Below are 25372 nucleotides of genomic sequence, written 5' to 3'. Positions count from 1 at the left end.
AATGCTTGCCTGGAAGAAACACTTGTGTAAAAAATGTCTGTGTAGCGGTTTTTAAACATGATTTTTAAACTCAGTTCTGTCACATGTTCTGTACAGACTGAGGTCCAAACTGCACAATCTTTCAGTAAATAAATCTGATTGGTGGAAAAATATCAGGGTATCATGGGTCACAATTTTTCATAGAGGAAGGTGGTGGGTCCTGTGGCTAGACAAGCTGGGAACCACTGTCCTAAATGACACAGTTACTTCTTTAAAAAAATCTCTTGGAGGACTCTTGCTTGAACACAATGGAAAATATCCCCTCTGCCTTGTCTAATAAGGCCACAGAACACATAGATGATCTGCTGTTATATAATTATATTAAACACCTTTTGAAGTTTTGCGCAACATCTCAGCTCCACTTTATTACTCACGAGGGTTTAGCCTGTTGCTGTGGTGGGTTTGAATTGTCACACCCTGCTCTGCCCCCCTGTAATAGACGGTTTCTCATTTTATCAGACAACGTAACCCTGTCCTGCCCCTTTACTGTAGTATTAATAGAAGAGCAATACCCAGATTTAGTGTTGAATTTCAAGTGCTCACACCCATTCTGATGGGGATGAGTAACTTGATATCCATCTGCCCTCATGTGATTGAGCATTTTATAAACCAGCTGGGATGACCAATATGGCTCATATTTGTATTTACTGTAACTCCAAGTTGTGTGTGCCCTTCACAGAGACTTTTACAAACACATCTAATGTTTTATATTGACACTGATGTCCTCTAAAAGGCTTACTGCACTGTACCGCTAATGCTTTGCCTAATACTAATGTGGTAGAACTGTCTTTCAGGCCTGGGACGGTGCTTACAGTACAGGCTCTGTCAGAGGATGACCACAAGTTCTGGATCCAAGCCATGGGTGGGAAGGAACCTGTGAGTCAGCCGCCTGAGCTATGTCATCATTTTGCTCTCACACTTTGCTAATGTAGACTCGCAGTGTTCAGTTGCACTGCCATCTTGTCGAAAAAAATTCTTTTGAGTTTAATATGTTGTCATATTCATTCATTTTACATTAAAACACAATGTTTTCATAAACTTTCATAAGCCAGACAAGAAGATGATTGTTGTCTGTTGTTGCAGATTGGACACTATCTTGGGAGGACTTACTCTAAAGAAAGAGGAAGTAAGCTTATTTGCAGACTTTAAATCAGTAATAGGGTATAATTAAGGGGAATGCTACACAACGTTTAAATGTTTTGTTTTCCCTGCAGTTGATGCACAGCTGGATGAAGTGGGTTTGAGTTTTGTAAAGAACTCCATCAGTGCCATAGAAACCAGAGGTGAGCTTTACATGTGTTGAAATCACAAAGTTCTGAATGAGAGAATACCAGGGGTAGTTTATGAATTATTTGGAGTAATTCAACATGAATAGAGAGGGGCAGTAACAGACTACATGGGTGCATTATGGTTGTATGTACAGAAGGGGGCAGACTCGCTTCAATATTGAAACTAAAGGCTGACAGGCAGCTTCTGCAGCCAGCATGAACTGTAGATAATATAAATGACTTTAAACGCATAGCAACGTAGCTCTAATTATTTTGCTTCAGTCTTGAAAGGCTTATCTGACCTCTTTATGTCAGTAAAAAATGGGCTTAGTTCCTCCTAACATATATAAAATTCTCCCTGTAAATGTTAATGTTCATATCTTATTAAAGTTGGTTCATAATCTGACGACATATTCATGTTACTGCTGTATAGTTTCACGTATAGGATTGTATGTATCTTATATTCTCTTTTAATTCTTAATGATGTCATTATTTGTTTTTACTTTCCTTTTTATTGTGTGCTTTGTTTGTTATTTTCCCTTTAAAGCAGTTAGCAGCTTTATGAAGAACATTGCTCTATGAATAAAGCTTTATCATTGTTATTACTTCTCAGGTATTAATGACCAGGGCCTGTACAGAGTTGTTGGTGTAAGCTCCAAGGTACAGAAGCTGCTTTCAATGATGATAGGTGAGTTTCGGCCTCTTCCCTTCTTCTCTCGGCTCTAGTAATGTACTTATGCACAGAGTGTAGCCGAATAAAGTTAAATTTTTAATTTATATGCTACTGCACTATCTCTGTGATGTCCCTTTGTCCCTAGTTATTTGAATGTGCAGTAGTTATGGAAGTGTGTATGAGTCCGATATGAAAGAGATGGTGACAGACATTTAGCCCATGATTCAGCCTTTCAGAACCACGTCTCTCTATTGTGAAACAAGTGCCCGGATGTATCTTTGCCTCTCTTCCATTCAGTTTAGCATCCCCTAGACAACCAGACACAGTCCCTCACATTCAAGTCCTTGCACACTTTTTTGCCTTTCGCGTCATTAACACACCACCCCTAATGCCTTTTTTCCTGATTTCTTTTATCCCTCTAACTTGTCTTGGATTCCTTTCACTCAACCTCCTTCTTTTTTGTGGAGTTTGTCCTCTGTCCTTTCCAATGCTCCCTGTCTGCTCTCTGGTTTCCTGCCGTCTCCGGCAGACACCGGCTCACTTTCAGTTCTGTGTTCAGAATGACAACAAACTCAAACAGCCGCCAGCCCGGCTCAGCTTCCTCTCCAAAACCCTCCGGCCTCCCAACCTGCAGACTCACGATGTAGACTCCCATTTAAACTCTGCTGCTGCACTCTTAAAAGCTTCTTTAAAGCTGGAATATGGTAAAAAAAAAAGAAAAAAAAAAAGATGTGTCCATGGTTCTAACATTACCACAACTTTCTGCAAATAATAGGACAATACAGACTTTCAATTTAATCATTTAAAAGGCCGCAGAAACATTGATATTTTCATGATGCTGCCATGAATTGAAATGACTTGTATGCATGAAGGAGGTTGTCCTAGTTCAACACTAAACCGACACATTCACAAACATTTCTTACATACAACAGTCAAGAGTGAGTAGGTGAGGAAAGCTTTAAACCCTGAAGAAAGACTTTCGGATCCTCCCACTCCTCCTCCTCCTCCTCCTTTGCATCTCTCACCCACCGACATGGACGTGGTCCAATCAGAGAAGGAAGAAGCGATAGAGAATGAGTCTTCCATCATTTTACAGTACAATGACAAATATTCAATGTCAGGCAACAGTATAACAGGAAGAAGATGGCATAAGTGAGCTCTGTCTCTTGTACTGTGTGTGGCAGGGAAGTGAATGGTGCTGTCAGGATATAGCTACAGTATAATAGTTGCTGAGTTATCATTCTATAGATATAATTGCAGACTGAGGCAAATTTGAGGAATGCTGTCGAAAGTCACCTTACAAATATTTGATGTGTTTCACACTTTTCATGAGTTTAGGGCAAAAAGGACCATTAATTCAGAGGGGACTGCATGATGTGTCAAGGTGCGTTCATTCAAGAGTGCTGACTACCTACCGGTACTTCTGTTTTATACTTATATCCACTCAAGACATGAACTTGACTGTTGATGACTTAAAGGGTCAGTTCACCTAAATACAAAGAGACACAGTTTGCAACCTCCCACAAGGCTTCTAGGAGGAATATGTAACAGTTGGATTTTGGCTAAACTGAACTAGTACGTAAGTGTTATCAAGTATGTGTTAAAAGTTTTTTTCCGCTCGTACTTGCTCAAAGCATTGACTGTGTATTAAGAAGGAAGGCGAGTCTCCAGGTCCTCCAAAATATGACACCGAGTAAATATTCACTGACATGTATGTTAAGTTTTGAAAGATGTGCCTTATGTCCTAAGTGTTAACCTGGAGGGGGCGGGGTTTATGACCTATGCTACAGCCAGTCAGTAGGAGAGCTTCAAGTGTTTTAGCTTCATTTTCTGGAAACTATCGTGTCCACCATCTTTTTATACAGACAATGGCTCTAAAGAGGAGTTAAGAGCATCCTGCAATAGAGCGTGAATCTAACACAAGATTATTTAAATACAATGTAGCACATTTTCATGCACCCCCCCCCCAGAGAACTTTAATAGTGTTTGACTCGGAAAAAGCGACGAAAAGACAGAAGCAACATTCCACCCCTGATTCTTTACTCACCTTCATAATAGTGGCCAATCACAGAGTGCACTAGGTTTAGAGGTTGAAGAGCCACATTCTGTAAGCTACCCGTCAGTGTCAGAAAGCTCTGAGGGAGGGAGGATTTTGAAGCTTTGAAACCATCAGACAAACAGTTCTGAAGAAGCATACTGGCAGCTTCAGGGGTTATGAGATCATTCAAAAGATAGAAGAAGCTGAGTGGTACCATTACACTATGATATGTGAGCTGGAGCAAATGGTCACTTAAACACTTCCCTTTACCAGTTGTCATCCTCCTTGCATCCTCTTGCATCTTTCTTTAAATTTGGCTACCATTAGATACCCCAACTTGCCTTTTTTTCCCCCACACATCAATGCTTCGCTTTGATTGATGGCACTGCACATTTTCTACAGCGATTGTCACGTCCCTTTTACATTTGACATCACAGACAATATAATGAAGAAAACCGTACATGGGGCGATCAGAAATGATGTTATGTATTTTGCCCAGCAGAATGTGCTCTGACTCCACATTTTACAGTTTATTAAGCACTGTCTGCAGAACGTTTAGCAATAATGCCTAGTAGATATGAAGTAAATGTAATAGTAACGTTATCAAACCTTTTTGTGCCCCAGCAGTCGTAAGAGCTTGTGCAAACCCCATTAATCTCAACTTATACACACTTACTGCGACAAAGCTTTGGCTTGCTAACACTCCAGAAAAAAACAACTTTGCTTTCAGAAGTTGATATTGGACTTGCCATTGTGTGAACACAGCAGGTGGACAAACACACAGTCCTCCAAACTGCAGCGCTTAAGAAAATCAAGAAAACAAATTTCTCTGTTACACAGACCACCTACTACCCACAAAGATAAAGTCTGTGTGTTGACCTGAGCCCTGTACAGTACACGTGTCTGACTCACAACACTTCACCGCCAATGCAATTCATCAGAGGTTACTTAAGGTGTGAGTAAAGCCCACTGAATTTTCAGGACAACACAGCCCTGGAGTCCCAGTGGAGCCAATGAAATAGTCAGGGATTAATTAAAGTTGTAATGAGTCTAGCACCAGCAGCCCGCTGCAGAAGATGTAACTTCCTTCGATACCCACTGGGGTAAACTTCACCCATAGGCTAACGCTGCTTTTGTCCTCATGCGGCTAATTAGAAGTTACATATTTATATTTCATATTTGGACTTTCCAGGTTGTCCACAAAACCACACAGAGGCTGCTTTATGCAGGAAGAATAGCTTGGCTGGTGTTTTGTGTTGTTACCTCCATTCATTTTCATGTAAGAATCTGTGATAAATGCAGATGAGAAGACGGTCGAAGTGGATCTGACTACCAGTGAGGACTGGGACGTAAAGACGATAACGAGTACACTGAAGCTTTATCTGAGGTAAGGACCGGTGGAGAGAAAGACGAAAAGCACATAATAGTTATAAGTTTTAAAATAAGAAGAAGTAATCACATTTCTGGGGATCTTTTTTCTTTAACAATTTCAAGCAAGAAATGTTTACATTAACAGTTTTATCCCGTTTATCTGATTTTACTACACCTGTGTTTTAATCATATTCACTCTGACAAAACAAAACCTATTAGAGAAATACTATTTAAACAAAATGTAATCTGACTGCTGCAGAGACACTTCATGATCATTTGATTCATCTTCTTAGCCAACAAACCACAAAACACTGTGGTTATGCAAATCCATTTCTGACCTCACACAACTGTAGCTGTTGATCAAAGTTGTTTTTTTTGTCTCGGACCAATATGTCCTTTGATTATGAAACATTTCATCCATTTACAAATCTCCAACAACTTCATGTATAAATGGGAGTTAATTATGTTAAGTGCTTGGGGATGATTACCTTTTTGCAGGTCACATTTCTCACGGTACAGTTTGCCTGTTCCACATTCATCAACTCATTTAAAGGTTGACAGTGACAAATTGTGTGGGTGACTTTCAAAGTTTCATTTAGTGGTTTGGTTGTAAGAAGCTGAAGAAGTTTAATTTAAATGCCAGATTGGTTTTGTTAATGGGTGGAGTTGGCAACACATTGAGCTTGGCTCTTGATTATTAAACTGAATGTGAATTGATATTTTCTGACTTTGGAATGTGTTTCCTAAGAGTTAACAAAAAAAAAAAAGAGGCTTATGTCCAATATCGTTAAAGTAAGTATTTTCTGTTTTGATTCATCAGAAGTATAGTTGTGGAGAAGAATTTGAATGTCAAGAAAACTTAAAAGCTTAATATTATATAAAACATGACCAAAATTGGTAGCCTTTAAGCTGGCTGTTTTCCTACCCCCTTCCTTTTTTTTTGTACCCACTTCTCATGACATCAGTGTTAAATCAATAAAGTTTTTTTGACATGCAATATATATTTGCTGGATAACAGAATAAATAGAATTTCATCTATCAACTACACAAATCAGGATGTTAAAAAGCATAAATGTCCCAGTAATGTCATACGCAGTTTATGCTTCCAAATGTTATCTCTTTTGCATTCGATGTAAAACCATCTTAAGTGTTGCTGTGGCTTGTCTTTTACATTGAGTCCGGCTCGCTTGAATAAAGCTGGGTCAGTCTCAGTTTCCTCTGAGGCTAAGTACCTTTGGCCACTGGCCAGCTGCAGTGTGAAAGTACCTTCAGATGAACTTGGTTATCTCAATGCGTGCACCATCTAATTCCATCCCCTGGCTCAGCCACATTAATCATTGCTGTGTGCAGACCCTATAAAACAGTGTGCTGGCTATTTCTGTCCCCCCTTGCTCACTTCAACTTTCCATCTCCATCCACCCCACCCACCCTTCCCTCTCTCTCCCTCCCTCCCTCTCTCTCTCCCTCCCTCCCTCTCTCTCTTTCTGAAGGAGCCTACCTGAGCCATTGATGACCTATGGACTTTACCAAGAGTTTATTAGTCCTGCAAGTAAGTTTGACCACTTCTTACACCACTCCATAACTGACAACTGTCCACAACGAGTAAACTGTTGTGCATGGAAACAAATCTATAGTATCTTGATTTCTAGTACCCCTGGTAGCATACTGAGATATCTTATACAGATTTCTGAAACAATGATATGATGTTAACATGTGTAAAACATAACCAGGATACTTAACAAACTGATCCCTTCCAGGAGGATACAAGTGTTTATGTAAAAGCTCCAATCTAAAGGTTTTTAAAGACAATTTTAGTCGTTATTATAAACCAAATTTGCCATTTTAGCTAAGTTGGCAGGCACCCCATATACAGAAGCTACAATGCTGAACGCTTTGGCCTGTGGTTGTAGAGAACTTTAAATCAGGTGATAAATAATTCAAGTAAGTTCCATGAACTTTCTGTGAAATTAGGTTTCAGAGGTCAAACCTTCTAATTAATGGATTAACAGCTTTTATGCCAAAGGACATATCCATAGTTGTCCCCAAATTCAGACTTTTGAACACTTGAAGAGGCGGTGACGGTTTTAAGACTAACAAATTCTTGTTATAGTTTTGTGAATCCAGTTAAACCAAAAACCTGCCCTTTTCTTATACAGTACACTTAAGTCAAAAGTAACTTAGACCTGATTTGTTTGATCACACACGGCAGATTTTTTTAATGACAGATTGAATCAGCCAATCATTCTTCATGTGTAGAAATCAGGTTGGATGAAGGTCGGAGCTTACACAAAGCGACCTCTGTCTCGACCGCCAAGTCAGAATACATGCAACTTGACCTCACTCTTGAGCGACATTTGTCACAGTTCTGCGCTGACAGGACTCCCTCAATGAAAATAAACATTAAAGGCAGCTGCAATGGAGGGACAGTGAGGGTGAGGTGTGTGACCTTCGAAGTACTTTGGGTGACAATTCTGTTCAGGCCAAACTTGAGGCGGTTGTATCGCAACAGACCTGTGTTTGACAGCATATTGTGCGGTGTGTGATGTCTTTGTTGTTCTTCTTTTGGACATGCAGGTCAGTTTAGAACAAGTTCACGCAAAAGTTAAAAGGTTAAAAGTCACAAATATGTTGTCATTTCCTGCCCTCCAGGGTCCTGTGGGTGACCTTGAACAGCAAGGAGATTCCCCCCCCCCTCCCGCCTACATAACCTCATTTGTGTATGAAATGTTTTCAAAGCGAGCCAACTTGAATCTTATTACAACAAGTGCTATAATTGGATCAGGTTGACATTTTTATCAGGCGCTCGCAATGCCCTCGTAACGATGGGGAAAAAATGGATTAGCAATGAATATTTTTTTTGATGGATGACAGCATCCATAAGAGGCTTTTTCTGTGGTTAAATCCTTGTCGTTCCCATAGTAATGATATTTTGTGTGTCTGTGTGTGTGTGCATCTGTGCGTGGGCGGTCAGATGCCCATGTGTGAGGAAATGTTTAAGAGATGATCTGGGGGGTTTTAACACAACCCTTTTATACGGTAGCGACAGTAACGTAAAGCTATCTCCTCCGCCAGCATAGTCGTCCCTGCTGCCAAATTCTGGGAGGCTTACAAATATATGTCACTATCACACCTCTTCTTCACTTCCCCTAACGGGAATGTATTTCCCTCTTAACCTTATACTTGAGGGTGATAGCCTCATTCATTCACTGTGTCCTTAAAGGTCCATTAAACTTTCATTTTCAACATTGTATCCAAATAGTTTTTTTTTTATATTTTATTGAGGGTTCACAGATCTTTTTTTCATTTTGTGTTTCTGTACCTGAAGTTTTTTTTGTTTTTTTTTACCTCTCATGTTAACTGTTTCTGAATTTCTTCATTATACCTTTTACACATGCTGTTTGCTATTTGTTGTACAATATTCAGTCTTAGCTGCATTGGCTCTTTGCCACCTGAGCAGCACATAGACATCCTTGGAGTTTAATGCGAGTGCTCGGCTGCTTCTGCGTTTGAACAGAGGGCGGTAGTCCAGAGTCTCGTATCCAAGCCGTCCACTGCCTGGTCCACAAACTACCGGAGAGGAATCGACAAGTCCTCGGGCTGCTTATGAAGCATCTGGCCAAGTGAGTGTTCATAGTTCCTTGGTCATAGTTCACCCAATCTCCACCCCCTCCCCCCCCCCCCCTCTCTCTCTCTCTCTCTCTCTCAGTTCTCTCTCTTTTTTGTCTGTCTCCTCGTTCTCACTCCACATGCTTTTTCTCTCTCTTCCTCACTCCCACTCTCTTCACTCCCCCTTCCCTGCTGTCACTCCATCTCCTCTCTGTCTACTCACTGACTGCTGGGTAAGAAAATTGATGCTGCGAGCATATTAACATTCCTTTTTCTATTCCTTTTTCTGAGGTCATTTTGGTTTACATTAAAAGCTGTTGAACGAGGATTGTGTAGCCTACCTGTTCAGCATGCCGTCATGCAGCCCACCACTGAAATGAAATGGACCTCTTAAATTAAGCCCTCTCTTGAGATTACTCCATACACCCCTGGATTGAGAACTATTGTGCATCACTCCATTTGTAAGATTAGATAGGGAGAAAGATTTTAAGAAATAATGTTAGCTATCATGACAAGGTTTTACCTCAGCCAGCTTTTTATAAACTAAATATGAGCAAATTGAAGATAAGTAAATAATCCCTCTTCCCTGAGGCAGTGAAAGTCTGGTGGATCTTATTTCATAGAAACCCGCTGCAGAATCAGGCTCTGGTAAAAAGGCAGCGCTATTGAAATTGAATTTGGATTATCCAGCGTGAAATTCTCCAGACTGGAGAGGCTCGAATATTTTTCTGAAGTTGGCGTGTGTGCATGTCCTGCAGGGGAAGGAAGCAGAGCCAGAATTTCACACTGCTATCTGAAATGGTTTCAGAGATGTTATAAATGTGAGTTGTCACCAATGTTTTTGTCTTCAAAGGCATCCTTTGAAGCTATTTAAACTGTCTCTCTGCAGACACACTGCACATCATCACATTTTCAGTGTGAAATCTCTTCACCTGTCCTTACAACTTTTTCTTCACATCAGGATTTATTCTCCACCCTTTTTTTTTTCTCAGTCAACTTTCTGTTATAAAGTTTAAATCACTCAAGGCATATGGTTACCCAACTAATCACTAAAGAAACAACTCCTACTTGAAGGTCAAAATCATTTATTTAGCAGTGGTGGGCTTCCTTACCTGCAATAGAACATCAAACAAACAACAAGGATTTCTTTAAATCAAAAGAAAGACATGATGATTAACCAGAATATAACTTTTTATTTCATTAATATGTTACTGTGAGGTTGTAATCTACTTATTAAATGTAGCCCAAAAGATGCTTCAAGATCTCTTCTGAACTATTTGCCTGGGGAAAACTTATCCTTTACGTCAAGAAGTAGTAAAACTAAAGGTGATATTTGACTTTTTTATGTCATATTCTTGCTTGTGTTTACTTATCTTGTCCTTTAATCACCTGAACCTTTTTCTTTCAAAAATGCAATAAGCTTCAGATAGCTTTGAACTTTATTTCCTTTGGTCTTATTAATTCTTTCAAGTTCAGTGGTTGCCAATTAAATATTTAACGCAACAATAAGATTGTGATTTTTGTTTCTCACCAGTCCAAATCTATTATTTAAAAAAGAATGCATACCAGTGTAGCTGAGTGTGTAGGTTTGCAGTAAAATGTTTATGATTCGGGTTTTTTCTCCTCCTCAGGGTGGCCGCTCACAGTAAACAGAATCTGATGACTGTGGCCAACCTGGGCGTGGTGTTTGGTCCGACATTAATGAGGCCACAGGAGGAGACCGTCGCTGCCATCATGGACCTCAAGTTCCAGAACATCGTGGTAGAGATCCTCATCGAACACAATGAAAAGGTAACAAACAAAGAGTGGAATTCGCAGTGCACACCATTCAGTTTAACTGTACTGTTACAGAATGTAACCTTTGGAACTGAGCACTCCTGCAAAACTGAGAATATCTGCTCACATCTTCCAGTAGAAGTCTTAAGGGTAGAGAAAAGGGGTCTTCAAGTGATGTATGTTCGTTTCTTTTTTAACCAAAAGGTCTGTTTGATCAACTCTTATCTGCACTGTTCATGATTCATTCTGTCAGTGTAGTTTGCACATAATTGTGTTTCCATTTGATGTTCAGAACTATGTTTAATAAAAGCAAAGCATCTAGCCTCCACAAGGTCCAATCATAGTATCAGATGATATCTGAATCAGGTGACATCATGAGATCAGTTAGCTGCAAACAGCACTTTTTGTTTACTAACCTGGGTGGTTCATGTAATTACTTGGTACTGGTGGGTAATAAAAGTGCAAGCAAAGCAGAGAGTCTTATGTTTATATATGCTGGTTGCATGGCACCCAGTGCTTTCTTACTGTTGTTTTGAAGTTCTGTATTTTGCTCTAAAGTTTCGATTTGGCACATTCTGTTGGCAGGAGGTGCACACGCTGTACTGTACCTCAATTAGGGATGATATAATGCTCTTCTCTTCTGCAGTTCCTATTTGTTAAAGCTTTTAGGCTTATATATATTCACATAAACATCCTGCCCTATCCACATCATAGTCTGCTTCTTTGAGCATATACATGCATCCTAGTAAATAATGAGTACTTTGTGCAGTGTTTGGATATCTGCATATTGGGGTTATGTTTTTCTTTTTAGATAATGTACAGAAATCAAGTGTCTAGATAGTCAGACTTGTACTAACTAAGACCCTTTCGAGAACATGACTTTCCCTCATTTGTTAAAAATGTAAAGAGTGGTGTTAAGCAAAAGTTAAATATGCTCAATTTCTTAGTTTGGCCAACAGGGGGAGCTCCAAGTGCTCATACCAGGGTTAAACACAATGATATTCTCCTCATTTTCACTAGGTTTATAATTCTGCAGATTATCATATACATCTCATGTGATTTGGACGGTGTCTGCCTAAATATGTTTATTTTGGTTATGAGTTGTTTCATAACCTGTAGGTCACGGGATCATGTAATCTCCCCAGAATGTCATTAATCAGTGCCAATCCTCACAGGGGGGGATAATTGTCTGTGTCAAAAAGGAAAAAAGGGTTGAGATTAGTTTTTTAATCTGTTTGGAGCAGAACTGCACTCTGCATAGAATCAGATGAAACCAGGAGCTTTTAGTGATTATTTTTCATTTAACGGAAGATGATGATGAACATCTCCACCCATGCTCACAAATCTAAAATGGGGTGTGACAGAATATAGATGCCTGATGAACACCAACATTATACACAAATGTGCTAAAACACAGCCGCCGCCACCAGCATCAGCAGTGTATACTGTGAGTCTCTGAGACTACCCAGAGGTACCTAACAGCGTCCAGGTGATAAAGGATGTAGTGTTGGAATGCAGCAAGAGCATTTTTGAAAAGTACATCGTGTTAGAGCAGGGGAAAAGTTGAGCAGACAGACAGGCATTAACTTCCCTTGCAGCTTAGTCCCACTCTAGACTGTTGATACCCCCAGATACCAACAGTAGACTCTGTTTTACATTCACCTCCATCTGCAGAAAGAGGCGAGAGGGAGAGAGCCAGGCAGCAGCAAACTCTCAGCCATATCAGATTTCTCACTTTTTCTATCTGCCTCTCTCCTAGAAAACTTTCTCTCTCTCTCTCTCTTCCTCTAGTTCTATCTCTCTTTCTCTCTATCTCTCTTTCTCTCTCTCCCTCTCATGCCCCCTCCTCTGTGTCTACCTCTCCCGTCCACACTCTCTCTCACTTTCTCCGCCACTTTTCTCTCTCTCTCTCTCTCTCTCTCTCTCCCTCTCTCTCTCTCTCTCTCTCTCGCTCCCCTCCCTTCCCCACCTCCCTCCTCTCCTCGTCTGTGATCCTTTCTGAGGCTCTGCTGAGACTTCCTCCTCCTCTGCAGCCCTATTCTCTTTTAACTCTACATCAGAAGTTTATATGTAAACACGGCCTGGTGTAAACAGGCTGAGAAAGTTGGCCAGCCATCCTCCAGTCCAAACCCTGTTTATTTTACTCTCTACTCTTTGGAGAGTGGGTCAGTTTCTCTGAGGAGGAATGTCACCTTAACTTAGACCCCAGATATCTGGACGGGATGTGACTGCGTTACATGTGGAGCTGCTCGTGTTTATTTTGGCACCAACTAAATCTTCTCACATGCAGATTTTAGGGTCCAATCATTGAGCTGCTCAGCTCTCCCTGAGAGCACATGCTGTGGCTGCAAATGGCCTTTTTCATTCATCTACCACCACCATATGAAGCTTTTTAAAACCTGTTCACTAAGTGAAGTCAGCTGAGGACATTCTACTGCTTCTGCTCAACTCTTTTAGAGTTTCTTTACTGTATTTTTGGTTTTGGTAGAGACTGACTCACATTGTGTATTCAGATCTTTGCAGATGCTCCAGAGTCATGCCCTCTTTCACCTGCTGCCCCAATGTTCACCGCCCCCACAAGGCAGTCCAAGAAGCTGAGTCGACAAAATCGGCCCCTGGCTGTCTACAATCCACAAGCCCTTGACATGCAGAATGGTAAGGCAAATGCACATCTGTATACTCTAGCACCTCTGTAACATATGGCTAAAGTTCCTTTGTAATTCAATTTAATTTTTTCAATCACCTCTTTCACTGATTGACACGTCTAAGTCACTCTCCGTCATTTGAATGATATTTAGTAGAGTTTGTCTGTACTTTGTACACCATTTTTACATGGCTTATGTGTCATAATAATAAATAATTCCCAATAAGATGTTCCATTAAATACATCCATCCCTGATCTAGTTCAGTTACAAGTTAGCATTCAGTTATTTATTGCACTTTTGAAATGTTCCCTTATTTCACACTTTTGGCTACTCTAAAGCTAAATCCCCTCGTATTATTTGCATTCAAAAGACAAAACAAACCAAATATCACTCCACGCAAATGTTTACAGTTTCCATGTAAAGGTGAGCGAACTATTTAATGGCAATGAATGAAGGACTGAAATTAATATATTGACTTTTTTTACTATAGCCATTGTATATAGGGCACACTATAACAGCCAGGCTATCTGATGCCTCTATATTAATTTTTTTAATCGCGATAATCGCATGCTATTTTGTAACCTCTGCGGTGTATCCCTGTAGTCGCAGTGATGTAAAAGAACGACACTCCTTGTGTCTTTGAATGGATCATTTCCATGGTTGTATTATAGAAGTGAACACAGCCTATACTGGCCTCTCTCTTAGTGCTTGAAGCAGTTTATCCAGCTAGCCAAACAATCTAACATGCTCAGAGAAGACTCTTAAACCGAAAAAGCGTTGCGTTGTCCTTGAGTTTATTGAGGGGCATGAACTGACTGTGAAACTGCAACACAAATCGATACAAAATTATACATTAATACAGGCTCTTGAACTTAGATTGTCTTACAACCGAAATCATTACCACAAAAACTGAGGTAAGTTAAAATGCACAGATGTCATCAAACAACATATGTAAATGAATACAATGAAGAAGTGCAATTAAAACACTTAAATGTATATAAAACCCAAGGAAATCTCGACATTCTCCATACTAAATGATTTCCAGGCAGCAGCTGAAAAAACTAAATCCCCAAAATAAATCTTAAAAAAAGAAAGCTAGCTAATTATTTAACTTGTCTTGTCTTACTTGTTTACATAGGAAAAAATGTAATACTGCTCAGTGAAGTTTTCACTCACTGAAACATAATTGTTAACTCACTACAGTAACCTTTGTAATGCTACCAATGCGAGACAATGATGGAAAATCCTTCAGAATGATTTACCAGTTTAAACCAAATCTGGACAACTAAATGAGTTCAGTTTCTGGGTTAAAGACAGTATTAATGCACTTTTTACTTGCTGTGCTGTACCTAACAAATTGTTAACTGCTGATCTGTAAATTTGTTCACTCACTCATGCGTATGGTTGACTGTTGCCTAGTTACCACTAAGAACCATTGCGGTGTGTAAAGATGACATACTTAACTCAGTTGCCTCCTCTCTCCTCTTTTAAATGCGTAAAATTGAGCTCATTTCCTCTGATACTAAATATAAAACGTATACTGGTCACCTGAACTTGTGACCCTAACTCCTTTTCTGATCTTTGGCCAGCCAAATCTCTTCCCCTCCACAACACAAAAAGAAGTCTAAATCAGCTTACCAGATTGCCTCTCTTAACCTCCCTCACACCAGCTTTTACCCGGGGGGTATTTTAATATCAGGGATGAAAGCAGTAATCCTTTTCTAACCTTTATTTAAGTCCTACATAATGGTTTCAAAGTACATTGTCTCAGTATGCAGTGGGTAAAAGCATATTTAAGGATGATACAGTGGAACAGATACTAAAGTGTGTAAGTATGCAAGTCCTTTTGTGACACTGCATGTGTCAAACTTCCCTGCAGACATGTCAAGCTGAACAGTGTTACAGGTTCAGGTGATAATTCACTGCAGGTTTATCGCAAAGAGTGATACTGTGAAAATGTCAAATAAGTAAATATTTTCTTCAGATTATTAAATGTGCTGAAAGATTGAGTTAAATATTTACTTTTAGAAGCATAATGAAAACTTCATCTAAGTAGGCAGAGGCTTTTTAGTGAATATTTGTGATGACCCAATGATGAAAGGCCCTGCATTTTCTATACTACCAGAGGAGTTATATTTGATCATTGCAAGTTTTATAAGTTGTCTTGTCCATCCACTGACTAAAGAGGGTTACTATTACTGAAAAACAAACAAACTAAAAATCCTTAATTTGACTGAGCTGACTAATGCAACATATGACAATGAGGGCGCGCTCGCTCTAGGCAACCCTTACCGTGCCTAAGCACCCTTCACCCCCAAAGTCCAGTTTGTTTAAGCAGTGTGAGTGCTCCAATCTGAGCTCAAGCACAGTACACTTCCTTGGCCCTGGCACGCTTGTAAGAGGTGTGCTTTGGCATTACAGTTCATGCACGAGCACAAGCACGGATACACAACGTCGGCCTAGTGTGAGTGCGCCCTAAACATCAAGCAAGTAAGGTCAAGAAAATTCAAAAACCAAATTTGCTATTACCACTTATTACTCACTTACCGCCAAAGAGGCATTATTGGCTTTTGTTTTAAATGCGTACCCAAACCTTCCACATAGTCTGTGCGCGCTGCTTTCCATCAACGCCACAGGGTTTGCTCCTTCATACAGAGCGCCCTCTGCCCTACTGGGTTCAGGTTCTGGAGTGTGAGCGGAGCAATATGCAGCTGTACGCATGGGTTCACAAGATCACAGGAGAACTATAAGATCACACAGGAATAAAGAGAAAAACTTGCAAACAACGAGTTGCTTTTTCTATCTGAGGTTGATTTGCTGCTCATTCGGTGCCTGTTGTGACGTAATGTTGATGTGATGGAATATATGATCAGACGTCTTGAGTGGCAGAGACGAGCTGGGCTGCTAGCAACCTCCAGAGATGGAGCTGTGGGTGCTGTGGAAACGCTTTCATTGACTAGAGTGGGAGCGAATGGCGCCATAGTGGGCTGCTCTGACAAAACGTGACGTGCACAGACTGTGGAAATTGGGGGTTAGATGTGTTTGCTGAAAAAAAAAAAAGAGAAATTATTCAAATAAACTTCAATTTAACATTTGCTTCTTTTCTGCTCCCATCTCACAAAAGAATGATCCGTACTTGACAGTAAAACTGAAATAAAAGAGTTTCCCTTGTGTGTCCTAGATTTCTGTCTATAACTGAAACACTGTTATTATGAACAAAACAAACTTGGTTGTAAGTTTTGCCTGTTTGACTGCGGTTTGATTTTAAAGTCTCCTGTCGATACAGCATCGCCTTATGTATTGATGAATTATTCAGCTGCTTCATCAAGCAAGCTATCATCAGCAAGCAGGAACGAGCTGAAACTTTACAGTCAAATATAATCATTGTGAAGAGTTTGTTAATTTAAAGACACAATGCCTCTGTTTTTTACTCTCATCTTAGTGTCAGCAGTTTCAGACGGTCCCAGCTTAGCCACAGACGAGACTTCAATGGGCAGCAATGAGTCCGTATCATCCCAGTCATCATCCGCCTCGGCCTCAGAGACATCCACAGAAAGGAGTGACCATGCACCCGTTAAATCCGGCCTCAGCTCGGGCAGCAACTCCAGGTGAGTGCTTCTCTATGCTGACATTCCAATAAGTCAATATGTGACCATTCAAAGTCCATTTGAAGTATATAAAGTAAATGACAAGACTAGATTCAAATGAAGAGTGCGGGTCTTTTCTCAAAAATAAGTATACAACATTCATGGGTAAACTGTTCAACCAATCTCTATTGTTCTGTTTTAGCATGTTGTCAATAACTGGTATCTACTATCATCGTTCACCTGATTACAGAATGATTTTCTGTATTGTTTTACTTCATTCACGCTTCATATGACTTGCTAAACATGTCAGATATGTGTGCAGCAGGGAACAAAGTTTGGAACTGAGATGTACTACTGTGACTTCAGACAAGAGCATTTTCACTGCACAAGAAGACTTCCTAGTACAACATCAGAGTGTTACCCTTAGTAGAGTTAGTTACAGTTATTTGAGTGTTATTAGTGAGAGGAACCTTTTTGTGAAACCTTTTTATTGTTCGGTAATATTAGTTGTGTGTATTATTGTAGGTGTTTTTTCCATTTTGTTTATTTTACCCTTGTTTGTGACACAATGTTTGTTATAGGGCTATCCATCACCCTCACTTACCCTGACTGAAAATCCAATACTTGAGTATCAGTTACATTACTGCCAGTAATGTTTCATATTACAGCAGAATAAAATGACGAGTGAATCCTTCCACACTTACACGCAAAGCTCTCCAGTAAGAGTCTGAAGATATTGGTTCTTAAATCTTGCTTCCTCTTTCCCAGGAGATGATTAGATTTTTAAATGTAGTCTGCCTTTTGTAGAGGAGTTGACTAGTTGGATACATTTTTTACTCCTACATGGCTTTTTAATTGCAGTTTCATTCAACTTTAATGTGTGGTTGGGGCACACGGCATTGTGACTGATAAGAGAGTATTTACCAAGCAGTAACCATGATGTCATAATCATCAACAGATAAGATTTCGGTACATTTTAATGTATAGCTATACATATCAGGGGAGGCTTTACATCTGTGGTGCATTCCATAATGTTAACTTTTTGTGTTTCTCTGTCTGTCTCTTGTTCTAGTAAGGAGATAGAAACAGCTTCAATGTAGTAGTGATGCGTTGCTTCCCTGGCTGTCCTTTTTCAGTCCTCACCCTCTCTTCTAAGTCCTTGGTCCTTTTTTTGTTGTTTCCAGCCCATGCCTCGTCTTGAATGCTGATGTGTGAGGGATGAATTATTGGGTTATATTGCAGATGTTAGACACTCTGCTGTGTCATGTCTACAGATTCACCTTGAAATAGACTTTCTCCTCATTCACCGTCCCCTTCTCCCTTCTCTGTCAGCTGAAAAGGGCCGTAAAATCAAAACAAATCCACTTCACTACTTGACAGAGGACACTGTAATTCCTCTCCCACTTTGACCCCTGTGGGTGTGCGCCCACCTGTGTGTGTAGGCATGTTTGTATCAACCATTTTCTCCAAGTTCCAGAATTGGACAGACAAGACTCTATATTTCTTATGTAACCACCACCGTTTTTTTTCCCCCTTTGGGTACTTTTTCTTCTTCCTGCTTTCCCACATATGTGGAATCATGTTGGAGGACGGAAGGAGCAAGCAGGAGGGGGTCATAAATCCAAGCTCTTATTTGTTTGGGAGACAGGTGGCCGAGCGTTGGCTGTGTAAATCGTATTGACATTGGGGAGATATTCATCTTGTTTACCTTTATAGCCGCAGCCGCTGTCCCTTTATGAAGACTTGTGCCATATGTCACAGGGTGTCGCCCTGGCTTTGTTCACTCATAAATCTTAGCATGTGAGATGGTGGAGACCTGTTAGCACAGCACCTTTGGCCTCGGATTCTGCTTCACCCCTCGCCAAAAAAAAGTGCAGTAGGGATGGCAATTGCTGCATTACTTTCAGAAAGGTGCACTGTGGTGAGCCTGAAGTGCACCTGGAAGTGGAAAAACAGCATATTTTAGTTGGTTTCCTGCAGAAAAGCTGCAGCAAAATCTGCCTGGTCATACACAAATGCATCCTGACTCACGCAGTATCAAGCAATAAGTCTTTGTGGGCTGTGGCATGATTTATCATCTCCGTCATTTTAGTTGCCTTGCCTCATTTCTCCTCTTCTCCCAAAATACAGCTTCTCCCCGTGGTTCTGTTGCCCGGAGTCCTTCCCAATGAGGTTACATGTTTTGGCCATTTTCCCCCTCCTCTCCTCTCCCCTGCTCGTCCTCCATCTCTCCATGCCTCTCACTGGCGGACAGCTGTGGCTCATAAAATGGTGGATCAGAGTTTATTTCCTGCCCACCCAAACTTGAGGCGGCTGAGCGGGCGGCTTGGCACTTGGTTTGATCCCACTTTTCTCCCAGAAACACTTAGAAATCTCACGACCGGCCTTCTTTCTTCAGAGGAAAGATAGTTGATAAAGCGCTCATCTGCGCGTTAGCTCCTCTGTAGGATCAACTAGGCCTGGATGCTGCACGGGTAAAATTCCTGCAGTAATGAGAAGCAGCAGTCGACTTCTGTTGATGGATTTCTCCCTGCTACTAACCTGGCAGCGTGAGATAATGTGATTGTGATAGCTCAAATAATAAACCAAAACCTTCTGTTGCAGTTCCCTTTTGATATTCAATTTCTCCTAATATTTGTCTATATAAGTTCCACTTTAAATTACTATTCAGAACAACTTCATGGATAAAACAAACATCTGGAGAGGGATTTTCAGAAACGCTGCATTTTCACGAGTCCCCATTTACTGTATTTAATCATGTTTAGAGGAGAAGCTTAGCTAGGCCTGTGATGGGTAAAAACAACGGGATGAGTAATTCAAAGCTCGATGCTATTTTTGTCCAAGAGAAATGGCAAACGATTTCCCTCGGTTTGGCTTAGCTGTAATTGTGAAAGCAATTTTGGGATGAATCCATTTACCTCTGGTACATTTAGCAAGTTTCTAGGGCAGCCATGTGGCATTTACCGACTCTTCCAGTCAGTTTTTTTAAGCGTCAATTTAGTATGTTTATTTTGAAGATCTACTTTCCTAATAATTCTTGTCAAGCTAAAATAAGACGGTATGAATGCTAACTTTTCTCAAATTTATTTGCATGAACATTTTGGTTTTTTTTTACTGCTTTGTTCTTTTTTTTTCATTTTAATTTTGGTATCTGGAATGGTTCACCTGCAGTTGGCTGAGGTGTTATGGCTCCTCTGCTCTCCCTTATCTTGGCCGTGACCCAGGCAGACAGTGGTTATGTCTGGGACCAGGTTAATGAGTGGATTTGCTGCACTGCAGTGCACTGTCCCCCCATGCTGATGTGGAGCAGCTGAGCACCACAGTGGACCAACACTGCTGCAGAGCTATAAATCACCAACAGTCAGGCCAGGCCCCGGACGGAACAGCCACCGCTGGGGATGGACAAGCAAACTGAGAGGAAGGCTGGGGAACAAATGGAGGGAGGAAATGATACAGAGTGGGGAATAAAAGCATGGACATGTTACCGTGCGTTCAACTCCATCTACGTACTTCCACATAAGAATCCCCACCATGTTCCCACCTCAAGGCTGCCTTGCACTCTCTCTTCCATCGGTGCCAACGTAACCACTATTCACAACATCCTCTCAACCTCCAGCCCCTCCCCAGCTGCTCCCTCTAATTGCCTTTATTAACGTCTCTATGGGAGCGGCAGCTAGGAGCAATTTGCTCATTATGTACTGTATTAGCACCGGCCCTGGGGCAGGCATGGAACACAGAGGGATGCCTGGCTTAGACTCCTGCTCTCCTCCTCTCCAATCTACCTTTACCAGGACCCCTGCTTCCATCCCGTAGGTCGCCCATACACTCATTGGCCCTGACATCAGCCAGAGTGATACACAGCTACCTCTGTTACTGAAGAAGCCTGTGGTAAAGGAGCTAAGAGTTATGGTTGTCTTTACAGATATAGAAGTCTTATACATTACTTTGGGTATTAAACATACATGCAAGGGGTGACAAATTAAAGAAAAATCAACATAAAGTGGGTCACCCTAAGCCTCCAGAAGAGATTAATTGCACCTTGGCGTCGATTCTACACCAATCTGGAACAAGACCACTATTTAATCAAAAGATATTTGCTCATTTAGTGTTTTGTGTGGGATGACGGGGGTTGGTGCTGTCAAACGTGTTGGACCAAAACACACAAAGGTGACTCAAGACCATAACATATGTTCCGGCGGTGTCATACTCATCAAAGTCTTCAATGACCCCATGCACTGGGTTACTTGAGGTTTAGTTATTCCCTTTATTCATATGTTTTTTTTTTCCCAGTAGTTCTTCACCTGTCTTTTCATAGTTAGACACATTGATGATAATAATGAAGATACACATTTTGTCTTTGGTCAGTCAGGATGGTTTTAAATGGTTGAAACTTTAATTGTCTTTACAGTCAAAATTAGATTTGTTGAATTATTGGGAAGATATATATTGTTTTGTTTCTCTCTGCACACAGGTTTGGATTACAATTTTACTTTTGGCTCTTCTCTGAACAGAAAAGCAAACAACGGGTCGGCATATGAATATTCCTCAAAAATTCAACCTCTATGTTTCATTCATGACTGTTTGCATCTGTCAGTCTGCATCCTCTACCTATAAATTCTGCACATACAGTCAATCCAGATGAATTTAGACAGAGAATTCATTGCCAGTCTGGCCTGTTTTCTCTAGACAAGTTGACAGGTTAAATGAAGAGAATCTGTTAAAGTTAAATTAAGCACATTAATATGACAACACTAATATTAATACTGTTACTATTTGGCTTCAGTAATTGATCACAAGAACCCTCCAGACTATGATACACAGAGGTGAAATAAATGTTTTTTTTATGACTTTAAAATTCAGACCTTGAGATAAATAAATCAAAGTAGCTCTTGATGCTTACCTCTCAGGTTAATACAGGCTGCTGTTGAAGAGTCAGTCCTTTTCAAGAGGCTTTCTAGCAGATGGAGTGGACGGATTATTTGATTTATGGAGCCTGTTGTCCTTGTTATGGGGATAAAAACTGCAGTCTGCTCACACTGACAATACAAAGTCTTTCCTGTTATTACTGCTTTATGATAGGGTGAAAGATGGGGTTTTTATTCTGTTCACATTTCAAAATGTAACTTACTTTAACAATAGTTCTGTAGTGCTGCATTTCAATATTTTACCAACTCTTAAGACTTACATTGACCAAATTTTGCCATGATTGAGGGTCATTTGACTCATTTGACATTATATCTTGGGACATTACATCAGGAGTTATGTATCCTCTCGTGACATGGCTGATTTATTTAAACGGTACATTCCAAATAGAATTGATTCAGTGAGGCAATGACATCTCAAAAGTAGGGGAAAAAAAAAAAAGATGTGCTCTGAAAATGACAATTGATGCCCCATGTAAGTGCATATTCACATATGACAGACCCTACTGCCTCTAATGTTGCTATTTCGTTTTTATTTACTCCTGTACTGCTATCATTTGTTAATGTTTTATTTTGATTTATCATTGTGTCTAATTGTTACTTTTTGCTCTTTATTGTTCAATTGATGGAGGGTTGCACACTCAGTGTAGTTATACCAGACACAATTTCAAATTTATATTACAATAAAGATCACTGTTAAAAGTGAAATAAGGCATTGGATTGGTGAAGATGTATAGTCTTGTGTGGTCTCTAAACAACAAGTTGCCAAGTGTAGCTAACCTGTTGCTATGGCTCCAACCCTGACCGCTTTATTTGATGGGGTTAATTGGTACAAAAAAAGCTATCACTCATCCTGATTTTTATTTTTTGTCTAATAGACTTTGTGTCAGTGGGGGAAAAACACGATGCTAAAGACTTCTGGGTAAATTAACATGTGTCAGTCCAGAGACAGCACCTTGAGGTGTGTGTGTGTGTGTGTGTGTGTGTGTGTGTGTGTGTGTGTGTGTGTGTGTGTGTTATCTTCAGGTCACCTGCAGCAGAAGCCTCCTTGTCCTCTGCTGGAGCTCTGGGAGAAAGTCAACCTGCTGCCACCACAGCTGCGTGTGACAAAGAAAAGCTGGAGGAGAGGTAAGAAAGGGTCCCTGTCTTCGGATTCCTTGCCTGTTTTCATTTCACTACTTTCTATCCTTCTGTTTCCTCAAGTCATTTTCACACGCACCTATTTGTTAAATGTCACGCTCTTAGATGCTTTCACTCCTTTGCTGTATTACTCACTTGCTTGTCTTATCTTGCCTGTTAACTCAACAGAATTCCCTCGCTCATTTGACAACTACTCGCAGTCCTTCACAAAACTATTTCCCCCGACTTTCTTCTGGTTTTCACCTTTGAGGGATCTTAATGCAGCAACCTTCTCCCCTTTCTTCAAAGATACACACAGGCGTACCGGATGTCACACTGAGACTAAATGATGATGATTTCAGAGCTTTCAGATGCTAGTGAGGACATTACAAACAGCTTGGTTATTCTATGGGCCCTCCAATTTGAATATACACAGACCTCATTTTTAACCAAATGCAGTTTTTGCTGAAGTGCATTCTTCCAAAATTCTGAATTCAGGAACTCGGAAGATATTGTTGTATTGACAACTCTGTGACCACAAACTTTTTTTCATTCAGTTTGTATATCTTCTTTCTCCTCTCTCATCCTACATTGTTGCTGCTCTGCAGAAAGAATATGAAATATTTATCAGGGCATCGTGTGTTGAAGGCACAACTTCTATATGGTTATGTTTCTGGCATTCGAGATAACGGTTTTGCAATTGTGAGCAAAACAACCTTTCTGTGGAAACAGTTTTTTATGTTTTTTTGGGAAACTCAATGGCATAAATACTTCCTTTTCCTCACCTTTGCGGAGCGATGAATATGGTTTCTTTGATAGCGCTCTTTTACATCACTGATTTAAAATACAGCTTCTGAGCTCACAAATATGCATTTAGAAGCTGAAGCACGGTGCAGAGGGATTTCTATTCTACCTCTGTTTGTGTGCAAAGCTACTTTAGAATCCCCCCGACACTTTTTAATTATCTCACCATAGATGGTTGTCTGCTGTGCAGGACCTGATGTGTGCCTACCTTTTCGGCTGTACAAAACCTGCTACAAACAGCGCTGCAACTCTTTGTGAGTGCATGCACACGGGTGCATGTGGGTGTGTTTTCACCCGCTCGCTGCTCCGTCTAGACAGAAGATAGTGCAGGACAGGAGTATGTAGTGGCCCCGGCTCGTCTCTTGGTACTTTTTGCTTATTTTTCAGCCTGGCCCATTTCTGCTGTTTCAGGCTAGTGAGTGAGTGAATGAACAAGCAGGCCCCGGGCCCAGATTGAACTGTGCGGTAATCCTCCCAAAAGCTCCGCCAGCTCACTGATTGCCTTCATTTTTCAGTGTCACCAGCAGGAAAGCCAAGGCAGTGTACCCATGTGAGGCTGAGCACGACTCTGAGCTCTCCTTCCAGGTCGGTGCAATATTCAACGCCGGTAAGTGTTATCGCCTACACCAGTCGCTCACTCAGAACCAACCCTGGCATATTGGATTTGGAGGAAAACCGAACACCCAATCTGATCTTCAATCGAACACAGAGATGAGACGAGCAGAGGGAGAACGGGGAAGTGTGGGGAGAGCGTAGGGAGGGGAGGGAGGCACAGATTTGCTCTTCAGTGAGTCTGGAAGAGGCTCCACTGAGCTTTAATCACTCTCAGAGGAAATGAGGATTTTGTAGTTCCTATTTTTTGTCCAAAACCCTCTTTTGTGAGACACAGACAGTATAGAGATACTATAGTCCTTCCAGGGAATCAGTGGTCATGCCTGTGATAGGATCCATACATGCATTGCGGCTTACTGGTTGTTATGGGCAGTTTTTTTCTTTGTCCTCTATTCAAAAGGCGAGATAACAAATCGTTTTTTATCCATTTTTAAACCTAGCGGTCTGTTGGGTTAAAGTAAATGATGTCCCATGAAACATTCAGTGATAAAGAGTTGTGATCTGTTTGTCAAACACAACAGCTGCCATTGTTATGGCTCATATACATTCTATTTCTTTATACTGTACGCATAATCTTTCCTGTTTCGACATTTTACATTAAATCCATCAGTTTCGCTGTTAGCTAAAGAGGTTATGTCAGGATAAGCTGCCTACAACAGCAAATTAAATTTAACACAAGGTGGATTTCAACTCATAAATCTGAATAAAAACAAACAAATAGATTTAAGTATCTCATATTCAAAAAGTAAATTAGATCATACATTAGATCCCTCTCTTTTGTTCTGAAACTTGTATTTGTGATTTTTTTTTTTTTCCATTTTCAGCTATGTGCATAGCAAAAGGTCAATAGGTCTAAATGCAGCAGCTGTACATGCGATCTTAAGACAACAAATCACTTGTACAATTGAAAGA

The 25372-nt window shown here is 40.5% G+C and overlaps 1 protein-coding gene across 2 annotated transcripts in view; it reads left to right on the top strand.

Annotated features, from left to right (window-relative positions):
• Positions 1-25372, top strand: part of arhgap10 (Rho GTPase activating protein 10) — a 52118-nt gene that overhangs the window by 23075 nt on the left and 3671 nt on the right. Inside the window, exons 11-22 of one of the 2 annotated variants that reach the window (XM_020628642.3) lie at positions 834-915; positions 1123-1165; positions 1254-1322; positions 1921-1995; positions 5321-5405; positions 6880-6938; positions 8904-9009; positions 10627-10786; positions 13285-13426; positions 16859-17024; positions 22952-23053; positions 24364-24455. In XM_020628642.3, the coding sequence (XP_020484298.2) occupies positions 834-915; positions 1123-1165; positions 1254-1322; positions 1921-1995; positions 5321-5405; positions 6880-6938; positions 8904-9009; positions 10627-10786; positions 13285-13426; positions 16859-17024; positions 22952-23053; positions 24364-24455 (1181 nt within the window). The remainder of the gene's footprint in view (positions 1-833; positions 916-1122; positions 1166-1253; positions 1323-1920; positions 1996-5320; positions 5406-6879; positions 6939-8903; positions 9010-10626; positions 10787-13284; positions 13427-16858; positions 17025-22951; positions 23054-24363; positions 24456-25372) is intronic. The other variant, XM_065956969.1, reaches the window with a different exon arrangement.

Source organism: Labrus bergylta, chromosome 1, assembly GCF_963930695.1.
Source record: "Labrus bergylta chromosome 1, fLabBer1.1, whole genome shotgun sequence".
NCBI lineage: Eukaryota > Metazoa > Chordata > Actinopteri > Labriformes > Labridae > Labrus > Labrus bergylta.
This window is presented reverse-complemented; position numbering and strand designations above follow the sequence as displayed.